We start from the raw sequence: 23,152 nt of genomic DNA on the forward strand, positions 1-23,152 counted from the left end.
AGAACTCTGTGTGGCATTGACCTGGTCTCTAATCTGAGCTGCTGTTAACCTGCGATTTCTGAGGCTGGCGACTCGGATAAACTTATCCTCAGAAGCAGAGGTGACTCTTGGTCTTCCTTTCCTGGGGCGATCCTCATGTGAGCCAGTTTCTTTGTAGCGCTTGATGGTTTTTGCAACTGCACTTAGGAACACTTTCAAAGTTTTCCCAATTTTTCAGACTGACTGATCTTCATTTCTTAACTTAGAATTTGTATTATGGCAAGAAAAAGCAGCTAACAGTCTATTCAGTAGGACTATCAGCTGCGTGTCCACCAGACTTCTGCACAACACAACTAATGGTCCCAACCCCGTTTATAAGGCAAGAAATCCCACTTATTAAACCTGACAGGGCACACCTTTGAAGTGAAAACCATTCCCGGTGACTACCTCTTGAAGCTCATCAAGAGAATGCTAAGAGTGTGCAAAGCAGTCATCAAAGCAAAAGGTGGCTACTTTGAAGAACCTAGAAAATAAGACATAATTTCAGTTGTTTCACACTTTTTTGTTAAGTATATAATTCCACATGTGTTAATTCATAGTTTTGATGCCTTCAGTGTGAATGTACAATTTTTATAGTCATGAAAATACAGAAAAATCTTTAGAGAAGGTGTGTCCAATCTTTTGGTCTGTACTGTACATGGCCACCTTCGAGGATAACCTAACATAAATTAGTCCTTGACAGACCGGCTAGTATCTTAGGATTTGCATTTGTAGCCTTATTGGATTTTTCAGGTTTTGCATCCTAAGGCTTTGTGCACAAAGTATACTGTTGCTGCGTAATATAGGAAAATGGGTGAAAAACACGGAAACACTTGACACACTGCAAATGTGAAAAAATGCTTTGAAGGATCGTATCTGTAAGAAAAAAAAATATGATTTTAGAAATCTCATTCACTTCACTGGTACTGTAAAACACTGTGGGTTTTTTTCCCCTCGCAAAAACGCAATATATGAACAAGCCCTAATGGAGTTAAAGAAAACCTGTCACTTGCCAAAAATGTAATTTTCCTTTTGTTCCCGTGCCTCTCCATTGCCATAATCCTCACTACTAGTAGTTAGTGTTAAAGAGAACCTGTCACTTGTCATAAATATGTAATTTTTTTCCCGGGCCTTTTCGTTCCTTTGATATGCACCCCTTCTTCCCTCAACTATTCTGTGGGTGTCTTCTTGTGCACCACACCCCTTTGGCTAACAAGACTAGAAATATATAAACAGAAGAAGAGGCCATATCTTGGGAATACAGAGGCGTAGAAACAAAAGAAAAACATTGCTGAATTAAGGAGAAAAGCGGTATCTACACCACATAAAGAGATTCCATGTTTCTCGTTAATTATGGTTCTATAACAAGGATAATAAAAATAACCCAAAAAAATGAGTTTATTATTCACACACAGAAAAAGAAAAAAAGAAAAAAGAAGCATATTGTGTGAGGATGGTCCCTGGAAGAGGAGGCGAGTGCCCAGTGCGTCCAAGTGCTGTTTACAGTTGCATTTTTCCATCAGTCAGTCTATATACAGCATTTTATAATGACAAGGACAGAACATACTGAGTTTTTTCCTACAAGAATGCTTAAAATAAACCCTTGGTGGCAAAGGTCAGGTACCCGGTGTGACCCACGGTTTCCCTCGGAGAAACACCACTTTTGAACAATGCATTGCCCTGCTGGGACGAGGACCCTTGCTTGGATGCGTCGCTGTTCCCAGACATTCCTTTTTCTTCTACGGCTTTTCCGAAATCTGGGATTTGCAGACTGACCGTCCGTACATCGTACACCCGGAGGAGAATTTCCAGAGTGTTGATCTCTGTAAAGCCGTGTTCTTCCAGAGCCAGACACGTTCGCTGAACTTGCTCAATGCAGGGAGAAAAGGAACAGATTCTGCCACCTGCAACACAAAAAAGGATGGGGGAGTCTTTATTCTGCAATGCATTAGTCCTACCACTCCTGCGTTTTCCTTAGAAGAGTCCGTTCCTTGGTAGAATATTGAAGGACTGCAATATATAGTACAAGTGATCAAACGTTGGCATGTACAAGTCCCCTGGGGAGGGGAGACACAAAGAAAAAAAAAAAAAAAAAAAAAAAGCCAAAAGTTAAAAAATGAAAGTTTGAATCCACCCTCGCTCCCTCCCTACTTTTCGCTGTCCAAAAGTAATTAACATATTTGGGATTGTTGCATCAGGAGTAGTCCGATGTGTAAAAACATACAATGATCTGGTAAACGGTCATACCGCCTACTCAGGCAGAGCCGTTGAGCTCAGTGATTGACTGCAGTGACTTCAGCAATAACAGACACCGAGAGCGTCGGCGGAGACCCAGTGCCGGACCTGGGGAGGGCGAGTAAAGCCATGGGTAATATTTTTCAGACATGTGAAAATTGGTATAAGCACTGGCGGTTACAATGTAGAAACCCAACTGTAACGGCAAAGATGAGGCCGGCATTTGTGAGAACTCTTCCTTTAAACAATGCCATCATCACATGCTCGGCTTTGTCGCAGCACGTCCTGTAAATATACCGACGCGAGAGCGGCTTGATTACTTTTCTCGGGCAGCGCCGCCGTAAATCTGCAGCTCCGACATCTATTGCTAGAAGATAATTAGAATCCTATACAAAACAAACCCAAGAAAGGAATAACTGAGCAGCCGAGCCGATCGGGAAAAGCCGCGCGGAGCTTACAGAGCATTGTAATTCTACGCATGGCTTCAGTCTTCATTTATGGAGGCACCTAATAACTATTCTTCATCTGCAGACATCCAGTGAATAATAAAGGAGGCCAGAAATCAGCTCTGCCTTCATTTTCGCCTATTTTCTTTATAAAAAAAAAAAAAAAAAAATAATAATTATGTAATAGGTTTCACAAGCATTGCCCGATGTCTAGGAGGCGCCACTTCCTGTTTTCCTCCTTTGAACACGATTGGATTGGCTTCGAGCGATTTTATAAAAGGGCAGCCAAAGGCTCGAACAAGTACATATTGGTTAGCGGCAGCTTCTGATCAAAGTTTAATCCTCAGATTTGTAGCCGAATTAATCAAAGAAATTACTGTTTGAAACATCACAGCTTTGCTCTGCTGCCGAAAAACACATCAAGACCTTGTATAAGTGCTGCGACCCAGATCAGGTACAAAAATAGAGAGAAAATTAACCCGATCAGAAGAGTTTCTGGAGAGGAAAACTGAGGGGAACTGTGACCGGCAACAATGTACAGTGCATATTATTAGCAGCTCAGCCCGTTCACATGGAGCGATGTACTGCCAACATGAGATAGATGGCACATATGTCTTTACAGGCAGATAGTCCCAAAAGAGCAGTCAGGTCTACCGGGCAGGGAATCTTGACAAAATATTCACATCTCCCTGCTCCTTGTAGTACCAGTCACATCTGTGCACTGCCATAAACATCAGGCCCGGGCTCAGCGCCCATCACCATCAGCCCCTGGGCACCCGTCACCATCGGCCAAACCCTTCAAAGCCCGACACCATAGGCCCGACCCCTCAAAGCCCGACACCATAGGCCCGACCCCTCGATGCCCGTCACCATAGGCCCAACCCCCTCAAAGCCCATCGCCATAGGTCCGTCCCCTCAGTGTCTGTCACCAGCAACCTAGCCCTTGGAGTATTTCCGTCTGTTTCTGCCTCAAGAGTCTCCCTCCTACATAGAATTTTAAAAGTACCAAGTGTCATCGATCTCAGTGAAGGGAAAATAAAAAAAAATTAAAAAAAAAAAAAAAACAGGAGACCACTGCAGCCAGTCAACAATTGATTGTCCACAGTGGTCACATTCTATCTGAAAGCAAAGAAACCACTTCTTTAAAGTCAGACAGAACACGACTGCTGATTGGCTCCAGTGGTCACCCATCACCCCCCACCTAAAGAGGAACCCTGTAGATAAGTATGCAGTACTGGTACCAGTGCAGAGGAGCAATGAGAATCAGGAGGGGGGGGGGGGGGTTGTGAATGCTGTTCAGGCGAACCACTGGCGCCTATGTGCAGGTTAAATAAGTTACTAATCTAGTTGAAATAGCCCGCATGTCCCAATGCTGTTTGTGACGTAGCAACGATATCGTTAAGGAAATCGTTCTGTGTGACAGCGACCAATGATCAGGCCCCTGCTGGGAGATCGTTGGTCGCTGAGGAAAGTCCAGAACTTTATTTCGTCGCTGGATCTCCCGCTGACATCGCTGGTAACCAGGGTAAACATCGGGTTACTAAGCGCAGGGCCGCGCTTAGTAACCCGATGTTTACCCTGGTTACCATCCTAAAAGTAAAAAAAACAAACGCTTCATACTTACCTACCGCTGTCTGTCCCTCGGCGCTGTGCTTTCCTGCACTCACTGTGAGCACAGCGGCCGGAAAGCACAGCGGTGACGTCACCGCTCTGCTTTCCGGCCGCTGGGCTTACACAGGGCAGAGAAGCAGAGCGCCGAGGGACAGACAGCGGAAGGTAAGTATGAAGCGTTTGGTTTTTTTTTACTTTTAGCATGGTAAAAGTAACCCGATGTTTACCCTGGTTACCGGCATCGTTGGTCGCTGGAGAGCGGTCTGTGTGGCAGCTCTCTTAGGCTGGTTTCACACTTGCGTTTCAAAATGCATGCGTTTTAAAAAAAAAAACGCATGGTGAAAAAACGCATGTAAACGCGTGCAAACGCTGCGTTTTTTTGACGCATGCGTTTTTGCATGTGGTGAAAAAAACGCAGCATTTTCACGCGTTTTTTCATGCGTTTGCGTTTTTTAAACGCATGCTGAGAAATGTGTGACAGCTGCCAATCATCAAAATAAAGTAAAAAACCCACTATAAACAGAAATAGTTAGGGTTAGGGGTAGGGTTAGGGGTAGGATCCCTTTAGGGTTAGGGGTAGGGTTAGGGGTAGGGTCCCTTTAGGGTTAGGGGTAGGGTTAGGATCCTTTTAGGGGTAGGGTTAGGGTTAGGATCCCTTTAGGGGTAGGGTTAGGATCCCTTTAGGGTTAGGGTTAGGATCCCTTTATCACCTTTATGATGGGGGGTGGCATATCAGTGTGTTTTCTGGTTTTTTTTTTTAAAATAAAAACGCATGCGTTTTTAAAGCAAACAAACGCATGTGCTTAAAAACGCATGCGTTTCCATTGACTCCAATGCATTTTTTTGACACAAAAAAACGCATGAAAACGCATGCGTTTTTATGTGTCAAAAAAACGCCTCTCAAAAATACTACAAGTTGCATTTCTGAAAAAACGCATGCAGCAAAAAAACGCATGCGTTTCAAAACGCGACCAAACGCGTACAACAAAAAACGCATGCGCTTTCAATGTTAAATATAGGGGAAAAAAACGCATGCGTTTTTTGTGCAAAAACGCTGCAGACAAAAACGCAAGTGTGAAACCACCCTAAGTCAGCCAATACTATACAGATTTCTTTTTAGGATTCAGATGCTGATCTGTAGGAACACACGGATGGGGCTCTCGGTGGGAATATCCAATCTATGGAAAGCAGATGTGCAGATGTGACAAATGCAGCGTTATAAATTCCATCTCTGGACTATGATCTCACCAGGATACGGGAGGCCAGGAACGTCTCAGGCACTTGCTGACATAAGGAGCGCACGCCAGTTTTTTTTTTTTGCCATTCAAAACACAGCTAATTAACAAGATTAACAAGGAATTAATTTGGCTCATTCTGCAGCAGAAGATGATGGTGACTGCAACGAGCACAGGACTCCGATGTGGAAAAGCAGCTTCAGTAGCAGCTTTGCTGGGGATATTAAGAGAGCGAGCACAGGGTTCTTTGTACCCGGTCACTTGATGATGATGATGATGATGATGTCAGCCCCTGAACTCTTTTTCCTCCTCAAAGAAGTCAGCAGCCGTGTCAGGGTCACCCTGATTTTATAGGATCGCATCGCCCATTCTGCGCTGATGCTCTCCTCCAGCCACTGTAAACCAGGGAAGGCATTTATACATGTGACCTAGGAAGCCAATTACTGATTGTAGATGTAAAGAGTTGACACCAATGAGCTCGCCCCCTCGGCCAGCGATGGCACGCCAATAAGCTCGCCCCCCTCAGCCAGCGATGGCACGCCAATGAGCTCACCCCCCTCGGCCAGCGATGGCACGCCGATGAGCTCACCCCCCTCAGCCAGTGATGGCACGCCAATGAGCTCGCCCCCTCGGCCAGCAATGGCACGCCAATGAGCTCGCCCCCTCGGCCAGCGATGGCACGCCAATGAGCTCGCCCCCTCGGCCAGCGATGGCACGCCAATGAGCTCGACCAGCAACAACATGTCAATGAGTTCACCCGCTCGGACAGAGTCAGCAGAAATGAACTCGCTCTGTCGGCGCCAATAATCTCCTCACCTTGCCCAGCAATGGCGACAATGAGCTCGCCCGCAACGGCATCCCAATGTGCTTCTCGCTCAGCCTGAGATGGCACTCCAGTAGGCTCGCCCGCTTGTCCAGTGATGGCGCTAGTGAGCTCACCTCGTTGGCCAATGACAGAGCCGCTGTTGGCGCTAATGAGCTCACCACTGCCCATGATGGCATCAATGTGCTCATCAACTTGGCCAGCAAAGGCACCAATAAGCTCACCTCCTTGAAAAGTGATTGGCTGCAGTGGTCACACAGCATCACTAGAGATGGGTGAACTGAGAGCAGTGGGGCATCAGGGCAGCACTGGCATAGAGAGTAGTACTCATTTTATACAATTGTAAGCAATTTGTAAAACTAAAATAAAAATATTGGACTTTTCATCTGCAGAACTATTCCTGTCCATGCGCTATTAACGGATGTGGACAAAGCATCGGCACCCCACTCAGGACCCACCTTCTATATGCCAAAATGGAGGACTGCTCCGTAAGCTCTGAATGGCCAGCATGTAATGTATATTGAGCGTCTGCTTCTCCCAGTGATAAAAGCTCAGAGGGAAGGAAGCGCAGATTAGCCTATTAATGCGCAGGCTTACCCTTAAAGGGGATCTTCTTGTGAGCCAGTCCCTTTAAATTCCCTCCATGGAGCAATCAAATCAATGAAGATAGAGTAGGGCAGGTGGGTAAATTAACAATTTTAGACTGAAGAAGAATCTCATCAGCTCAGAGAAGACGATAAATGAATCGTATCTGCAGCAATGATTTGGAGCAATGGGTTCAAAGGATAAGAAGACGACGCAGCGCAGCATATGCCGGTGACGTGATGATCCCGCCTGCTGTGAACAGATCACTTATCCCACTAAAACGCTTAATCCGCTGCCCTGCAAAAAAAAAAAAAAAAAAAAAAAAAAAAAATCACTTCACGGTTTACAGGCGACTGATCAGAAAATTGTGACCTCCATCTTGACTGGTAAAACCAGTCCAGTGGCAGGGCATGGGGAACCGCAGCCGGGCGCCCCTCCGCAGCGCATGGGGAACCGCAGTCGGGCGCCCCTCCGCAGCGCATGGGGAGCCGCAGCCGGGCGCCCCTCCGCAGCGCATGGGGAACCGCAGCCGGGCGCCCCTCCGCAGCGCATGGGGAACCGCAGCCGGGCGCCCCTCCGCAGCGCATGGGGAACCGCAGCCGGGCGCCCTTCCGCAGCGCATGGGGAACCGCAGCCGGGTGCCCTTCCGCAGCGCATGGGGAACCGCAGCCGGGCGCCCCTCCGCAGCGCGTGGGGAACCGCAGCCGGGCGCCCCTCCGCAGCGCGTGGGGAACCGCAGCCAGGCGCCAATCCGCAGCACGTACGATGGCGTCTGCCCAGGACGGCTCTGAGCCTTATATCAGGTGAGCACATTATACCAGGGTCTATTATCGGGACCCTGCAGAACAAGCTTTAGATTCAGCTTTTGCACCCACCCCAATTCGCAGACCACAAACTCATCCAGCATTACACCCAGCCATGTTTTCTGGGCTGACCAGCTGCTCCCGGCGTGTAGGCGACTGGTGGGGGCTGCCATTACAACTACACAGCCGTGACTCAATCATAGAAAAGATGCAAAAATCACAAGAGAAACAATGAAAGCAAGGTAACCCCTGACATGCCACGTCCTCTGCTGATGGCGGGGGAACAGAGCAAGTTGGTCTGCATGCCAGCGCTCCCGGGGGATTGTCTGCCACTTGCTTTAAGGTCTGTCCACGCAGGACGAGGGTCCAAAGTGGCAAAATCTGAGGCAAAAGCAGCAGAAAAAAGTGCAAACTCCACAGCATAAATTGCAGGTGTGAAATCCGGGGTGCACCGTAACTTACACAGCAGATTTTCCCTGAAGGGTGCGGACGAGTAACATTTAGATAAGGCCAAACTTGACATTAAAAAAAAAAAAAAAAATAATAATAATAATTGTGAATATCCCACTTAATGCTGCCCTACCCTAAGTGGGTGCTACCTCTGGCCCTGCTCATCCTAAGATACCTGGTTGAGGTAAAGCAGGAGCTGCCAGGGAAAGCAAATCTGCAGGATGTCTGAGCGAGGAACATGGCGGAAAACGAGCAGAGAAAGAGGAGATGCTGATATATCATGGAAACCCAAATGTGCGAGACCCCGGCCTGTCGTACACAGCAGACACTGCCCGTAATTAAGACAATAACCATATCTGAAGCTCCCAGAAATGCCCCAAATCCCTGCAGCATAATCTGGTTTCCCATTTCCAGCCCGGCAGATGGAATCCATTAGTGGAATATATTTGATCACTCTCAATCAACATAGATTAATATGTGATAAAGCGGTAAATAAAAGACCACCGGGTCCTTTAAAGGGGTACTCCCATCTTAAGAAGCCATTGCATATCGCTAGGAAATGCCACCACTTCCTTAATCCCAAGAATGAAGTGAATGCAGAGCTAATTCAAAGCTGAATTCCCTTTACAGCAGCAATCTCTGGGTGCCTGAAAACAGCCCTCATCCATATTTGTAAATTTTCAGCCTTCAGAGCTGTAATCGTTCAGCTTTCCTGCCTGTGCACAAATTCCTCTGGTGATTTTCATTATCAACCCGGGTAAATGGGCATGAAATTAAAAACACAGCAAAAATGCTAAGTGATGTTTGAAGCTCGATGATTGTTTCTGATGGCCAATAGCAGAATTGTGAATGCAGCTCTGGAGTAGAATACTGCTTTAGCACAGGATCAGTACTGTGCACAACAGTTTGAGCAAGCATTTCTATGTCTCTTGAGGCGGTCACAAGAATTAAAGGGGTATGATCATCTTATTAAAAATGGCATAATCCAGCAATGTGCCATCGCTTCTTATCAGAGGGGGAGGCGAATCTTAAATAAAGGGGCTGCAGAGCAATTTTGGCGGCCCTGGGCACTGCTGTCTAGGTAAAAGTGCTATGCAGCCCCTTCCTTCTAAAAATTGGACCCCCTCTGATCATAAAATTATGTGACGCTGATTAGGGAAGGAATTAAAGTGGCCACAATAATGTCATCAAGTCACAAGATGGAAATAAAAGCCATTGTTGGAACCCCAGAAGTTAAAGGAATAAAAAAGGTACACATTTTTCAATATATTTTCTGTAATAAATCCTTGCAGCTATCAAGATCTCCGATTGCCATCACTGAATAGAAACCTGTATCGTAGGAATGAAAGCTGTGCCTGGCGGTAAGAGATCTACATGTCAGTGCTCTGTCCTGCAATTACCCGAGTTCTGTGTAATGATCCAAGACCGTGACAGCAAGCAGAGATCTTGAGAAAAAAGTGAGAAAGATACAGTAATTACGGTATATTCGAAAACACTGCATCTTCTCATTATACAAGGAGGAAGCTCGCGAGGACATGCACAAGGTGAGGCGGCTCCATAAGCACCGGCCTATTAATAAACCCTTCAAACGCTGCAGGGTGCAATTACCAGGAGGCAGAAGAGAAATCTGCCAGGAAGTTTATTACAGAACCATGGACTCCATTATCCTCTCTCCATTTGCTGGGGGTCATATAAGAGCCCAAGTGCAATGATCATTAGCAGCGATGTGCCTCCACTGGCCGTGCGGCTTATTGAGGAGCCGTGTTTTGCTTCACCTCCATCTGCCGAAGCATCTCACCACCAGGAGACCATAGGATATCCGTGCTGCTGTGGTACTACAAATCCCAGGAATTATCACACCACTTAAATGTTGCTGTGAGAGATTGACAGTGGAAGTGAACAGTGAGGTGGATAAATAGCAGTGATCGGAGCCGCCTCGCGCCGCTGCCCTGGGAGGCCGCCGCCTCGCGCCGCTGCCCTGGGAGGCCGCCGCCTCGCGCCGCTGCCCTGGGAGGCCGCCGCCTCGCGCCGCTGCCCTGGGAGGCCGCCGCCTCGCGCCGCTGCGGCCAGAAGTGATGATGTCACCTGACCGCTGAGGTTATTGCAGATTCCGTTGATTGGTAATTATGACATCACCTTTGGTCAGTAGAGATGGTCAGAAGGGCAATGCTGGACCTCTGGAGGCAAAATAATGGATCCATAAAAGCATTGCTTTTTTTGTTTCATTATGCCCCTATAAAAGCCAGAAAAGAAAGTCCCATTTAAGAGCGGCTTCGGCTACCTAAATGGCCTGATTGGCCTATGAAGCTCTGGCAACTGATCGCCGGGGGTCTGAGAAAGAAATCTGGTAGAATAATATGGTAAGACTTACCTTCAATCTTCAAAGCATCCTTGGCATGACCAATAGCCTCCCAGGGAGATGGGATGTCCAAAAAGACGGCATCTGCGATGCGAGACACCCCAAATCCATTCTTGCATACGTCCTGGTTCTTCACAGTGACCAGATGATCCACTTTATGTTGGCAGAATTCCTCCATAGCTTTCTCCGCTCTCTGCTGGTGGAACTCCACCGTGTAAAGGTGTCCGGTGGGGGCCACAGTGCGGATGATGGCATGAGAAAGAGAACCACTGCCTGTACCTAAAGAAAAAACGGGGTATATGGGAACTCCAGTAACCAAAAAAGCAAAGAAATATGAGTGACAGTACGGGAGACCCAATCTGTAAAGAAATGGTATAATATTGTATATGTGTCTTTTCTCAGATCTGTGTGTGCTGGCAATGAATAGAAACATTCCCATTAAACGCATATGCTAAAAACCAGCCATCAGTGTCTACAAAAAAGGATTCAAATCCAACCGCTCTGCTCTCAACTTATTCTCTCAGTGTTAGAGGTAGCAGCAGGTAAGAGGGTTGTACACATTTGGCTGTGGAGAAGTGGGGAACACCATCCAATCTCAGGTAAGGCAGAGAAAACAGGCTGTGGAAAAAGAGGAAAGCACATGGAGGAATATGTGCAGCTTACACCCAGAGCTCTCATCCAGCCTATATTACTGAGAAGGACACACACACAGTAGTCCCATCCAGCCTATATTACTGAAAATGACACACACACACACACACACACACACAGTGCTCCGATCCAGCCTATATTGTCGAGAAGGACACACCACAGTGCTCACTCACATCCATCCTATAATACTGAGAAGGACACACAGTGCTCACTCACATCCATCCTATAATACTGAGAAGGACAAACAGTGCTCACATCCAGCCTATATTACTGAGAAGGACACACAGTGCTCACATCCAGCCTATAATACTGAGAAGGCCACAGTAGTACATTGCCCAGCCACAGTAGTACATTGCCCAGCGACGTAGTATACAGCACAGAGCCACGTAGTATATTGCCCAGTGATGTAGTATACAGCACAGAGCCACGTAGTATATTGCCCAGCCACATAGAATATTGCCCAGCCACATATGTCACAGGTTAAAAAATACACATACTCACCTAACGATCCGAGGGCCCCTTGTAGTTTAACATACTCACCATTCTGGTCGCTGCTTCTCAGCGTCCTGTCTCTCCGCCTCCTGGGATCCAACGGCGCTGTGCTGATGGGCACGCGGCTGCCGCCATCTTCCGTTCCCAGGATGCTTTGTGAAATTACCTAGAGGACTTAGCGGTCTCGCGAGACCGCTAGGTCTTCTGGGTAATTTCGCAAAGCATCGCTGGGAAAGGAAGATGGCGGCAGGCGCGAGCGCCTCAGCGGACAACGGAGGGTGAGTATAGCAGGGTTTTTGTTTTTTTAACATCACTTTTTTTTTTTACTATTGATGCCGCATAGGCAGCATCAACAGTAAAAGGTTGGGGGACACACAGGGTTAATAGCGGCAGTAACTGAGTGCGTTACCCGCGGCATAACGCAGTCAGTTACCGCCGGCATTAACCCTGTGTTAGCAGTGACTGGAGGGGAGTATGGAGCGGGCGCCGGGGAGAGTGACTGCAGGGAGCATGGAGCGGAGCGCCGGGGACAGTGACTGCGGGGAGTATGGAGTGGGGGAGTATGGAGCGGGCGCCGGGGACACTGCGGGGAGTATGGAGCGGGCGCCGGCCACTGACTGCGGGGAGTATGGAGCGGGCGCCGGCCACTGAGTGCGGGGAGTATGGAGCGGCCATTTTCTTCCAGACTGTGCCCGTCGCTGATTGTTTTGCGGCGACCAATCAGCGACTTGGATTTCCATGATAGAGGCCACGACCAATGAATATCCGTGACAGACAGAAGGACAGACAGAAGTACCCCTTAGACAATTATATAGTAGACTAGATGGCAGCCCGATTCTAAAGAATCGGGAGTCTAGAATCCATATATACTTTATGTATTCAAATGTAAGAATAATACAATTAATAAATAATAGTAAGAAAGAACAAAAATAATAGGCAGTATATGGAGAAAACACCAAACAAAAGTTCAAAATTGGTGTGAAAATGTCACTGAACCACTTCACAACTAAATATATATAGTTTTGGTAAATGGTATCATTTTTTTGACGAAATTCGGCAGGAGCTTGAAGAGCAACGTCACTGGGCCCGCCTCCACGCAGTAGAAACTTGCTGTGAGGTAAAAATTCAAAAATCACACCAAAATGGCGGGCGGAGTGTGTCACAGTACGGCACGTTTCTGATTGGTTGCTCGCAGCAGGCGGCAACCAATCAGACACTGGACACTGTTGACGTCACTTATCTCCGGACATTAGCTCCGCACATTAGCTCCGCACATTAGCTCCGGACAAAGCCACGGAAGTTGGCACAAATTGCAGGAAGTAGTATTCTAGGCAATTATATATTAGATGTGTGACCACTGCCCCATTCACTGTTTAGAATAGTGGTTGCACATGCTCACTAACGCTCCATTAACAAAGGACTTTGGCCCTATTCTCGGGATCAGTGAGGGTCTCAGCAACTGGACCCCAGTGATCATACATTTATCACCTATAGTATGTGGGAAAAACTATAAATATTGTAATAGGACAACCCCTTTAAACTGCAGGATTGGTAGACTACCAGGTATGTGATGACTGGTATTATAGTGTAAGGCTACTTTCACACTAGCGTCGGGCTACCGACGCTAGCGTTGTTTGCGCCGCACAACGGGTGCAGCGGATGCAGATTTTCATCGCATCCGCTGCCCCATTGTGAGGTGCGGGGAGGTGGGGGAGGAGTTCCGGCCGCGCATGCGCGGTCGGAAAAAAGCAGTCCGTCGGCAGCAAAAAACGTTACATGTAGCGTTTTTTGCTCCCGGCGGTCCACCACAACACGGCACAACCGTCGCACGACGGTTGCGACGTGTGGCAATGAGTCGCAATGCATTGCTAATGTTAATCTATGGGGCAAAAACGCATCCTGCAAACAACTTTGCAGGATGAGTTTTTTTCCCATAAATGACGCATTGCGACGTATTGCAAAAAATGCTAGTGTGAAAGTAGCTTAACAACCTCGTGCTGGAATTCAAGGTGAAGTGGCTCGCCTCCATCAGACTGCCGCACAGTTTTGGATCTGAATGGTTAAATATGATACAGTTTCCGTCAAATCAAATCCATCCGCAGCATCTCCAGAGAAAATAGTCTTCCTGCATGTTTATAAGGGAGAGACGTGACGTCTGAGGCTGCGGACGGATTCATTACGTGCCGCAGCATCCATCTCAAAAATAAAAAGGCAAAAACAAAATCAGATTATATTCCCGATCTCAATCCTGTTCTCTCGAGACAGGAAATACAACACCTGAGCCACAGACATGGGGGGAGAGGAGGAGGTGGTACGAGATTAGAAGAACCTGACACTTTTTTCCTGAAGCACAGCAGCTCTGGTACATAACCTGCATCCAAAAATCGCAGTCCAGCCCCTCTAACCCCTTAAGGTACCGTCACACTAGACGATATCGCTAGCGATCCGTGACGTTGCAGCGTCCTCGCTAGCGATATCGTCCAGTGTGACAGGCAGCAGCGATCAGGCCCCTGCTGGGAGATCGCTGGTCGGGGAAGAAAGTCCAGAACTTTATTTGGTCGCTGGACTCCCCGAAGACATCGCTGAATCGGTGTGTGTGACACCGATCCAGCGATGTCTTCACTGGTAACCAGGGTAAACATCGGGTAACTAAGCGCAGGGCCGCGCTTAGTAACCCGATGTTTACCCTGGTTACCATCCTAAAAGTAAAAAAACAAACACTACATACTTACCTACAGCCGTCTGTCCTCCAGCGCTGTGCTCTGCTCTCCTCCTGTACTGTCTGTGAGCGTCGGTCAGCCGGAAAGCAGAGCGGTGACATCACCGCTCTGCTTTCCGGCCGCTGTGCTCACACAGACAGTACAGGAGGAGAGCAGAGCACAGCGCTGGAGGACAGACGGCTGTAGGTAAGTATGTAGTGTTTGTTTTTTTTTACTTTTAGGATGGTAACCAGGGTAAACATCGGGTTACTAAGCGCGGCCCTGCGCTTAGTTACCCGATGTTTACCCTGGTTACCGGCATCGTTGGTCGCTGGAGAGCGGTCTGTGTGACAGCTCTCCAGCGACCAAACAGCGACGCTGCAGCGATCCGGATCGTTGTCGGTATCGCTGCAGCGTCGCTAAGTGTGACGGTACCTTTAGTGACGGAGCCAATTTTTTTTAAATCTGACCAGTGTCACTTTATGTGGTAATAACTCTGCAACTCTTCAACAAATCCCAGTGATTGAGACTTTTTTCGAGACACATTATACTTAAACTGCTGTCAGGTAGTTTATTAACCCTTCAGGTGCTTTACAGGAATTAAGGCAAAGTGGTATGACAGAAGTGAAAATGTGTATTTTTACCACCTAAATGCCTCTAACTTCTGAACAGATTACTACAGCTGTCAGACTAAGGCCGCTATTTGGTCATGAAATGCCATGGCAAACATCAGGACCACAAAATCATGATCTGAGGGTACCAACTGGGATAAAGAGGAAGCCCACACACTCTGTTAACCATTTATAATGGTGTAGTCACTATTTACAGCAGCATCTAAGGGGTTAAACAGATTTGGACGGCGCAAACACTGATCGTGGCTGATGCCGCAAGTTGTCAGCTATAGTGTACAGCCGACAGCTGCTGTATTGTTACCTGTATGGGGAGGATAGTCTCTTATATCTCAGGTCAGTTAAAAGACGTATTGGCTGTCATTAAGGGGTTAAGTGAATGCTGCAATACCAGACACAACCCATGGTTAAGAGGCGCTGTTTCTTAAAGGGACACTATCACCTGAATTTGGAGGGAACAATCTTCAGCCATAGGGGCGGGGTTTTGGGGTTTTTGATTCACCCTTTCCTTACCCGCTGGCTGCATGCTGGCTGCAATATTGGATTGAAGTTCATTCTCTGTCCTCCGTAGTACATGCCTGCACAAGGCAAGATTATACACATATAGGTATTCATAATATGTGTATGAGTATATGGTACATACACATTATAAATACCTACGTACATGCTTATACAGGGTGGGCCATTTATATGGATACACCTAAATAAAATGGAAATGGTTGGTGATATCAACTTCCTGTTTGTGGCACAAACCAGCTGCTGCAGCATCTCAATGAGGATGACCCAGATCGGCACGATGATTTTGCAGAATGGGCAAAACAAAAATTGGAACAGGACCCTCAGTTTACATAGAACATTATGTTCAGTGATGAGGCAAACTTTTTTGGGTGGCCTATTTATATGGATACACCTAAATCAAATGGGAATAGACAGTTTTCTTGCGTAGAGTGTCTTGCATTGAAATCTGCTGCAATGACCCGGGTACTGCATTCACCAGACATCAACACAATTTCTATCTGCTCCTCACGTGTTAACCTCTGAGACATGTCAATGGCTGTAAGCAAAGAGAAACTTGTAACTAAGTCATAAAAGAATAAAGTTACATTAAAATCAAGCACACCATTGTTTTCCTGTGAAATTCTCAATAAGTTTGATGTGTCACATGACCCTCTTCCCATTGGAAAAAATAAATTTGGATCCAAAATGGCCGACTTCAAAAAGGCCACCATGGTCACCACCCATCTTGAAAAGTTTTCCTCCTCCCATATACTAATGGGCCACAAACAGGTGGTTGATATCACCAATGATTCCCATTTTATTTAGGTGAATCCATATAATGGCTCACCCTGTATACACACACAGATGGATATTTAGAATGTATGTGTATAGGTACACACATACATGTGTATTATATACATGCACATAGTCATACACTCATATACCTATACACATTTATTATAAATACGTACGTGGGTATGGGTATATACATACACACACGATTTGTGCAAAGTGTCTTGAGGGTCTCCATTGTGTACAAGTCTCCATCACGTTCCCTTTGTCTTTTGTTCCGAGGACAATATGTGAGTGACAGGAGGCGCCACATTCATACAATCACTGTGTACCGAGGAAAGCGTCCTCTAATGCAGCCCAAGAGATTTCAGCCTGGTGGCCGGTGAATCATATTACTCTGCCAGAGATTACAGTAACTGTACAGGAGGAATACAGCAGGCAAATAAGGACAATCAGCAGGAGAGGACAAATAGACACTGATCAGCCATTACTGGGGGTACTGCATCTCAGCTCAACCTTCTCTTCTAGAAAAATAAAACTGATCTGCAGTACATGAGAACGGCCACTGCAGTGTGTGGCGCTCTGCTGCCTTTTCTGAGTAAATGTGGCAGGACCTGCTCACAGCCACTGTTCCCCTGAGTTATCCAGTTTTTTTTTAATTATCTATAAATCTGACGTACGAGTATAGAGATATGGGACTTTTCATTATGCGCGTGTTTTTTGCCAAGGAGGCGTGACACAGATCCTCTGGGGTGGGTCTTTAGGCTTCTGTGAGCCACGCCACCTTTATAAGACCATAAAAATTAGCCCTAAATAAAAAAAAAAAAAAAAGACCCATATCCCGGGAACCGTATGGTAAATTTAAAAAGGAAAAAAAAAAAATACTCGGGACCAGCGCATCGAATGATTCTCGCAGCTGAGGATTGGCTACAATTATTTCTAATTTTCCAGGACAAAGACATTGTTTGTAGCAAACTAAATTGACTAAGCCCTTGCAATGTTGGGCACTATTTAGACTAGATACAATGGTAGCAAACCCACAGCTGTGAGAAGGGTTTGATGGCAGAATATGACTGAGCGTAAAGCGCATTACCCACTCACACAAGACAAGGGCCTGTAAAGCAGACACGCATGACGTGTCCGATCATCACGCGCCGCATTCGCACCCTGCCTCAGCAGCTAGGGGGTTAACCCTGGAAGCTGAAGGCACAAAAGCAGACGAGCCGAGTCTCCGAATACAACGTTCCTCCGCCGTGGAGCTGCCATCTGTGACCTGGAGCCGAGCGCACATCACGTGTCCTGACTAAGCTCCCTGAACAGCGGCTTATGGAGGGGTTTGCAAGTGGGCACACCATTATCGAGATGAAATATGCAGCAACATGGCGTTGACAGGGGAAGACTTGTGGACATATCAAATCAGGACGTCAAAACCTCAGGAAGCCATGACGCCGAGGACGTTTAACCCCTTACAATAAAACGCATAATCAAAGTCTGATCTATGGGGATGAGGGGTCCAGCCTTCCAAAAACTGCCTAGAACAAAGGGACTGCAGTGCGCACTAAAGTGCAGAAGCCCCCGTTACTTTAAGACATTCAGGATCTGCATTAAATAAAAAAAAATAATTTGGCGGGTGCATGTGAGTCCACCGAATAACACCTTTGTAAACTAAAACCAAACTAATTGGGCAGATCATCAGCCGGGTGGGCTCAGCGAGCTACCGCCTTAGCCATGGGTATAAGATGGGCATGCTAGAGGAGAACATCATCTGAGCCTTCACGGGGCACCCAATCCAGACAAGAGGCAACAGTTTACCTAAGGTGTAATCCTATCTATATAATTACTTTTCTAAATGAAGCCTCCGGGGATCAGCTGATTACTGCAAGCCAGTGAGCTCCTACCCCCCCATGTCACTGTCACAATTCTACTTCAGCTGGTAACTTAAAGGGGTTCTCCAGAAATAGAGGGGAAAAAAGTAGCTAAAAGGAATCGTAATGCTAAAAAAAAAAAAAAAAAATCCTAAATCTCTTTAAATTAGCAAATCACAAAGAATGGACAAAGACGCAGCCACCTCTCCATTCACCTAAAGACCGTCCCATCACTAGGACAGGCACTAACCCTCCAAATTGCGACCTATTTGAATGAATGGGCACCAAAGTGAAACAGTCACCCGGCTCTTCCACCAGGCTATAGGCGGGTTTGTATTATACCCCACCTTTCCATTTTTCCTCCAGTCCCTGGCTGCCGACACCCGCCATCAGCTCAGTTTTAGATTACAGGGGAATGACGTGTCACCTAATGACATCACATAACCATGTCAAGCAATTGCTACCAACTGAACAGGTTGATTTGAAATGAAACCCCCTTTTTAATGGCATATCAGGTTACAACAGCTGATATTTATCTGCTGTCATAAACAAGTAGGTCTTGGCATCAAGATGAATATGGACTAGTGCAGGAAAAAAAAAAAAAAAAGAAAAAAAAAAGGACTGTAACCCAGCAGTCACATCAGTGGGTACCCAGCGTGAATCTCCTCCTACCTGACGACATTCATGGCTCCTCTTTTGATTAGCTGGCCTGCCGCGGTATCGTTTATGCATCCTGCCGCAACAATGACATCGCTCCAAAGGAGGAGCCGGAGATGCAGTCAGGAGGTTCGCTGGGCGCCATCCGGTGGCCGTGGAATATCGATGTGGCCGCTGGACCATTCACCTATTTCTACTAGTGGGCATTGCTCTACTGAATTCAATGGCACTTAAGGAAACCCATTAGTTAGGAAATGATGTTCCCATAGGAGAAAATAAAGTTACCTGATTCGCAGACCACCGACCCCGGCTTCAGCTCCAGCATCATAGTGATCATAGAAATATCTGTAGAGTATAGGATCTGCGTGCGGTGAGGAAGGTTTATGGTCCATAACTCCGGGGTGGGATACAGGACGTATACCCAGCCTCCCTTGCTGCAAATCACCTTGGAGCCGAACCGTTTCCCTATTAAGTCGGTGGAATGTCTGATGACTCCGTATTTAGTTTGCGTCTGGCCTCCATGTTGGATGGTCACAGGGAACATGGAGTCGTGACCCAAAAACACAATCGCTGTATCACCATCTTGAATCAAGTCTCTGTACTCCACAAAACTCATGCTGATTAGCAAACTCTAAAAAAAAAAAAACACATAAAAAAAAAAAAAATTTATACAGAGATTATATATATATATATATATATATATATATATATATAGATAGATAGATAGATAGATAGATAGATAGATAGATAGATAGATAGATAGATAGATAGATAGATAGATAGATAGATAGATAGATAGATAGATAGAGATACAGTGGAGCAAATACTTAATAATTAGTGATGAGCGAATATACTCGTTACTGGAGATTTCCCGAGCACGCTCGGGTGTCCTCCGAGTATTTTTTAGTGCTCGGAGATTTAGTTTTCCTCACCTCAGCTGAATGATTTACATCTGTTAGCCAGCATAAGTACATGTGGGGATTCCCCAGCAACCAGGCAAGCCCCACATGTACTTATGCTGGCTAACAGATGTAAATCATTCAGCTGCGGCAATAAAAACTAAATCTCCGAGCACTAAAAAATACTCGAAGGACACCCGAGCATGCTCAAGAAATCTTGAGTAACGAGTATATTTGCTCATCGCTATTAATCAAAGTATTTCATCATTTTTGGTCTACAGAACAGAAGTTCCCCTGATGTGTCCTACTGAGGCACATCCATAGCTCCAAAGTTTGTAACTTTGCCACAACAGGACACATCCAAGACAGTTTTTGAAAAGGGTTATATACTTCTGCAACCATTTGTAATCCTATAATAAATATAATTTAAAAGTTTTAAAGCAATCTTAAGTTCTGTTTAAAGATCTCCTGCCGTTTTGAGTATACAGTGCCTATGCAGACCAATCTGTCTCCACAAGAGACTAAAGGTACCTTCACACATAACGATATTGTTAACGATATCGTTGCTATTTGTGACGTAGCAACGATATCGTTAATGAAATCGTTATGTGTGACAGCGACCAACGATCAGGCCCCTGCTGGGAGATCGTTGGTCGCTGAATAAAGTCCAGAACTTTATTTCGTCGCTGGACTCCCTGGAGACATCGCTGGATCGGCGTGTGTGACACCGATCCAGCGATGTCTTCACTGGTAACCAGGGTAAACATCGGGTAACTAAGCGCAGGGCCGCGCTTAGTAACCCGATGTTTACCCTGGTTACCATGCTAAAAGTAAAAAACAAACAAACACTAGATACTTACCTACCGCTGTCTGTCCTCCAGCGCTGCGCTCTGCACTCCTCCTGTACTGGCTGTGAGCCGGAAAGCAGAGCGGTGACGTCACCGCTCTGCATTCCGGCTCACAGACAGTACAGGAGGAGAGCAGAGAAGCAGAGCGCAGCGCTGGAGGACAGACGGCTGTAGGTAAGTATCTAGTGTTTGTTTTTTTTAACTTTTAGCATGGTATCCAGGGTAAACATCGGGTTACTAAGCGCGGCCCTGCGCTTAGTTACCCGATGTTTACCCTGGTTACCGGCATTGTTGGTCGCTGGAGAGCGGTCTGTGTGACAGCTCTCCAGCGACCAAACAGCGACGCTGCAGCGATCCGGATCGTTGTCGGTATCGCTGCAGCGTCGCTTAATGTGAAGGGGCCTTTAAACTAAATTCCCATGCATGTGTAATAATTTTTTCTCCACCTGTTTAGTAATAAAAAGGAGAATAAAGTGGAGAAACACGACTGCAGACTCAGACTACACTTATTCTGTTTGTAGTCTGTAGCCATAGAGACACTGAGGACCGCAAAGGAGCAAAATACACAAAATGTTGGCAATTTGCAAATGTATGTTGTTGTTTATATCTTTTTTTTTTTTTTTTTTAGATGCATCAGAGACCAGGAAAATACATAAATTACAAAATCGTTGAGATAAATGGCCACTTTCTGTGTAAAGTGTATACGGACAGAAAGCTGCTAATCAGCGGTGGAGTTGGACCAGGAGGCACGAGGCCGCTAGTCCTGCAATGATAATCTCTGCTGATAAAACACTGATTTTATTGAAACAAAAACACAGCCTAGTAAGTGACACATCCCTGTAATCAGGGTGTCTGCCCCTACATAACGCAGCTCATGTTATACACCAAAAAGCTGCTATACACCTCCTCCTTAAAAAATGCAATAAGTCATCAAAACGTTGTAGGAAGCACAAAATGATAGCAATAAAAACAACAGCTTGCCGCATGAATAAAACAAGGCCTCACACAGCAGGAACATTTCTAAAACGATGTAGATCTCGGAACGCGGCAAATCAAACTAAAATTATTGGAGTCCTTTTGATTCTTGCATTGCTGTAATTGTACCGACATGGAGAATCATTCAGCACAATGCAAATTTTGGAACGTGAGATTTTTTGTTTATTTTAAAGTCACAAAGTAGGTTAATGAGAGATAAAAAAAATTTAAATTTTTTTAAATTTATTATTGCACAAAATTCTTGAACCACATGCGCCACGTTGAGGAATGTGGAACAAAAAAAAAAATCACTGAAGACAAAGAAAAGATGAAAAAAAATCAGAAATGAGGAATTGGAATGAATGTGGAAGCATTTCCAGGCGCTGATCTCCTACATTATACAACCACTGCATGTAAATGGGGAAAGCAGAAGCTGCGCATTGTCACAAGAGACATGGAAATCCCCGGGAGCAGTGAGCACATGATGGAGGAGGAGGCATTCTACTGCCAGGAGGGAGAAACCGCGCCCTGAGCCGCAGCGACACCCCAATCATTACCTGTACGGGCGACACCGCGGTGCAATGGACACAGGTGACGATCAGCCGAGCAGCTGTCGCTTCTCAGTCTCCCTGTCATACACGTGGGCGCCGCTTCCGGGTCGCTCGCTGATGACGTCAGTGACCACTGTGAAAGTAAACAGTGTCACATGACTCGCTCTCCACACAAGCTCTAGAAACCAGATTGCTTCTTCTAACGCCTCACAGATTAAAAAAAAAATGAAAGCTGCATTCTGATTGGCCAGGCAACTATTCAAAGTTTTATGAGGCAGTCTTAAATCATGGAAGGGAAAAAAAAAAGTCCCTTTGTTGCCCTTAGCAACCAATCACAGCATAGCCGCCATTTTACCAGAACTGTGTATAAAATGAAAGCTGAGGTGAACTCTGATTGGTTGCTATGGGCAACAACTTTGTTGCCCGTAGAAGCCCTATTTTTTTGCAGACATTCTTGATAAATGAGCCCATTATATAGAAATGGATGCAAAGGAAAACTTGAAGCAGTTGGCCAAAAGACCGTTTTGTATTGTTATACATTGCCTTTAGTCCTTAAAGGGATTCTCCACTTTTGTATAAAGTTTATTTTACTGCATAATTACGTATGCCGACTTGTCCTGGGCGATGGACGCTTGCGGTGCACGAAATGCGCTGCTGATTGGTCCACAGCTAATCTGATAGCACATTCGGTGAGGAATCCATATGTAAGATTCTGCCGCCTGGGCGCAAGTGCCTCGCTGATTGCCAGAATAGGGGTGATGACCTTGTCCCTCCAGTCCAGCCACCCAACCTGTAACACCGTCTGTCCCAGAACACTCTTTTGGCCGGCATTTACATAATCTTTTGTCAAAGGAGTCAATAAAATATTCTAATTATCGATAAACGAGTGACTATAGATAATATGATAAAGAAGACATAAAGGGGATGTAGAAGGACTCATCAGGCGCACCTGGTCAGCAGACTTCATAGTCAGAACTGTGGGTGTTGGAATCCCATGGACACCTAGGTACCGGGTCATATTCCTACTCAGA

General features: G+C 46.1%; 1 protein-coding gene across 1 annotated transcript; it reads right to left on the bottom strand.

The window, feature by feature from the left end:
• Positions 1 to 1,392: 1,392 nt before the first annotated feature.
• TRMT61A (tRNA methyltransferase 61A) lies at positions 1,393 to 22,237 on the bottom strand. Its single transcript, XM_069734703.1, has 4 exons — positions 22,128 to 22,237; positions 19,134 to 19,479; positions 10,578 to 10,844; positions 1,393 to 1,922 (listed from the first exon to the last, which is right to left on the bottom strand). Exons 2-4 carry the CDS (start codon positions 19,462 to 19,464, stop codon positions 1,609 to 1,611), a joined length of 912 nt encoding a protein of 303 aa, XP_069590804.1. The 5' UTR covers positions 19,465 to 19,479; positions 22,128 to 22,237; the 3' UTR covers positions 1,393 to 1,608.
• Between the last annotated feature and the right edge of the window lie 915 nt (positions 22,238 to 23,152).

This window comes from Ranitomeya imitator, chromosome 1, assembly GCF_032444005.1.
Source record: "Ranitomeya imitator isolate aRanImi1 chromosome 1, aRanImi1.pri, whole genome shotgun sequence".
NCBI lineage: Eukaryota > Metazoa > Chordata > Amphibia > Anura > Dendrobatidae > Ranitomeya > Ranitomeya imitator.